The 2,766-nt window shown below is 47.6% G+C and overlaps 1 protein-coding gene across 1 annotated transcript in view; it reads left to right on the top strand.

The window, feature by feature from the left end:
- Window positions 1–5: 5 nt before the first annotated feature.
- Window positions 6–2,766, top strand: part of LOC130586839 (dihydropyrimidinase-related protein 4-like) — a gene marked incomplete at its 5' end in the record, with an annotated part of 4,869 nt that continues 2,108 nt past the window's right edge. Inside the window, 3 exons of the mRNA XM_057387747.1 lie at window positions 6–123; window positions 1,170–1,351; window positions 1,992–2,171. Coding sequence (XP_057243730.1) covers window positions 6–123; window positions 1,170–1,351; window positions 1,992–2,171 — 480 coding nt within the window. The remainder of the gene's footprint in view (window positions 124–1,169; window positions 1,352–1,991; window positions 2,172–2,766) is intronic.

Here is a 2,766-nt window from a genome sequence, read left to right as displayed (position 1 = left end):
GTGCCCACTGCACCTTCAGCACCGCTCAGAARGCCGTGGGCAAGGACAACTTCACCCTGATCCCCGAGGGCACCAACGGCATCGAGGAGAGGATGTGCATGGTGTGGGAGAAGTGTGTGGTACGTGCTGCAGAGGGTGGGGACACACACTCCAGGCTGTCACAGCCTCGTTAATTCAGAGCAGCCGCAGGGCTGACAGTGTCTAGACACTGCTGCAGCTTCAGAGAGCTGCTGACGAGAGGCTGAGACACACAAATGCCTTCACAGTGCCTTCAAAGGCTGCTGTGTGGGGAACATCCTCCCCTCTTGCTCACAGTCACCAGGAAAATCTCTCCAATGCTTTTTTCCCAAGGTGATGAGGTGTTCCCGTGCCCTGGTGCTCCCCAGAGCCTGGGGAGGTGGATGGGGAGAGGGTGGGACATGGCCATGGCTCCCTCTGCCTGGTCACCCTGAGCCCCCCAATTTGGGCAGGTCCCCATTACCTCAGTGTCTGCTGGGCAGATCAGGGCTCTGATCCGAGCCTGTGTGGGATCAGTCCCTGTCCCTGCACCCCCGTGCACATTTCCCTGCTGGCAGCATCCCTGGAGGTGTTATCCTACATCCCATGGAGCAGATATCTGTGTGGGCTGCAGGGGATTGGGAGCTGTGTGACCCTGAAACCTCTCTTAGGTGGGCTTTGTTCAGAGAGATACAGAACTCTGTGTAAGATGACAAATGGAGATGATAAATGGTTCTGGTTTGGTTCAGTTCCAGTCTTTCTTCATTGAACTGTCCTTATCCCTCTTCAGTGACTGTGAGATACCTGTACAGAAGTTCAAACCAACCAGTGAAGGTCCTGTTTTTCAGAGATTTCAAACTTTTGAGTCCCAGGAAAAGAAAACCTGTSTCTTGTGTCCTTTAGCCCAGAGGGRCAAGGCTCAGCCCCCATCCCCGTTCCCCTGTAAGCGCAGCCCTGTGGCAGTGCAGACCCTCACCCCACACGGGACAGCACAGATCCAGCCATGGGGAGGGACCGTGTCCCCATCTGTGCTCCTTCCTCCCCTGCCCTGCCCTCCCAGGTCCCCGGGAAGATGGATGAGAACGATTTTGTAGCAGTGACCAGCACCAACGCTGCCAAGATCTTCAACTGCTACCCCAGGAAGGGGCGCGTGGCCGTGGGCACCGACGCAGACCTGGTGGTGTGGANCGGGAAGATGGATGAGAACGATTTTGTAGCAGTGACCAGCACCAACGCTGCCAAGATCTTCAACTGCTACCCCAGGAAGGGGCGCGTGGCCGTGGGCACCGACGCAGACCTGGTGGTGTGGAACCCCAAAGCTACCAAAACCATCTCGGCAAAAACCCATAACCTGGTGAAATATGGTTTTTGTTATATTCTGGAGCTATTTTATCATATTCTGGAGCTATTTTATTATATTCTGGTTTTAGAGTCAGAAGAGAGCTGGAAAGCAATGCATGTCCTTAGCAAGTGGGGAGGAGTGTGTGGGTAAAGTGATAAAGGACCTTGCATTTGCTTTTAAAAATACAAAGAATATATCCTTTTGCTGCTGTAAAGGGTGGGAYTGGTACTGATCTGGTATGGAAATCTTAAGGTCAATGTATTTGCTGTGGATTAGAAAAATATAAGTGTTGAACTTAAATATTGAACTTATGCTAAACTTCAGTGTGTATTAGTTATGGTTTAATATGTATTAAACTATTGCTATAATTTAACATATAATCTTATTAATATATGATAAGCATATWAATAATACAATRTAATAATATAAATGTAAATAWAATAAATAATAARARTATTAAACTATTGCTGTAGTTTAATACGAGTAGGTTTAGGGTTTAGTTTCTCCTTTGCAGTTTGTTTCCCATTGGAATATTTTTATTTAAAATAKGAGGGGTTAATTAGGTGCATGAGGAACGTGTAGAAAAATGGGGGCTTTGTTGGGCTCCTCTTCAATCCTGCAGGCACTGAATGTCGGGGTTTGCTTTTTTCAGAACGTGGAGTACAACATCTTTGAAGGCACCGAGTGCCACGGGGTCCCAACTGTGGTCATAAGTCAGGGAAGAGTTGTCCTAGAAGATGGGAATCTGTGTGTCACCCAGGGCTCAGGTCGCTTCATCCCTAGGAAGACRTTCCCTGACTTTGTTTATAAAAGGATAAAGGCAAGAAACAGGGTAAGGAGAGCTCTATTTACCATAATCCTGTGTTTTGATCACAATCTCTCTGTGTTAGTGTTTTGGGGCCACTGTGATKGCAAACCTGCAACAGCCACAGGAATATTATTAATGCTATTTCTTTCTGTGTGTTGTCATGTAACTGCCTGGCACCTCAAAAAATAATTCCTAGTGTAGTATTAGAGCTAATAATGACAGTTTTATTAGCCTATTAGCATGTTACAAAGCAAAAATGTGACTTCTAGCAAAGTTTTTATTGTTTGTATGGAGGTAGAGGGAGGAATTCCCCTTCTGCCTGTGCTCAAGAAGTTTTTGTTGTGCATTCCCAGTGTCTGCTCTGCAGCCATTGGAGGGTGAGGGATGTCTGTTCTGTACTGGAAATACGGGAATATAAATCCTCCTGTGAGCTGGCACAGCTTCTTAAAGAGACACAAAGACATGCAAATATGTAAAGAGCTTCTCAACAGCTCTGTCCTCCTTCCCTTTCCCCTGGGCTGTTGCAGACACTGTAATTCTGCATCCTGCACACAGGCAGAGCAGCAATCAGTAACCCAAATTCACTGCAGAGGCAGGAGCCAGTGCTCTGCTGTCCCTC

The sequence above is a fragment of the Malurus melanocephalus genome, unplaced genomic scaffold (genome assembly GCF_030028575.1).
Source record: "Malurus melanocephalus ecotype Western Australia unplaced genomic scaffold, MMel_1.1 scaffold_1340, whole genome shotgun sequence".
NCBI classification, from domain to species: Eukaryota; Metazoa; Chordata; class Aves; order Passeriformes; family Maluridae; genus Malurus; species Malurus melanocephalus.
This window is presented reverse-complemented; position numbering and strand designations above follow the sequence as displayed.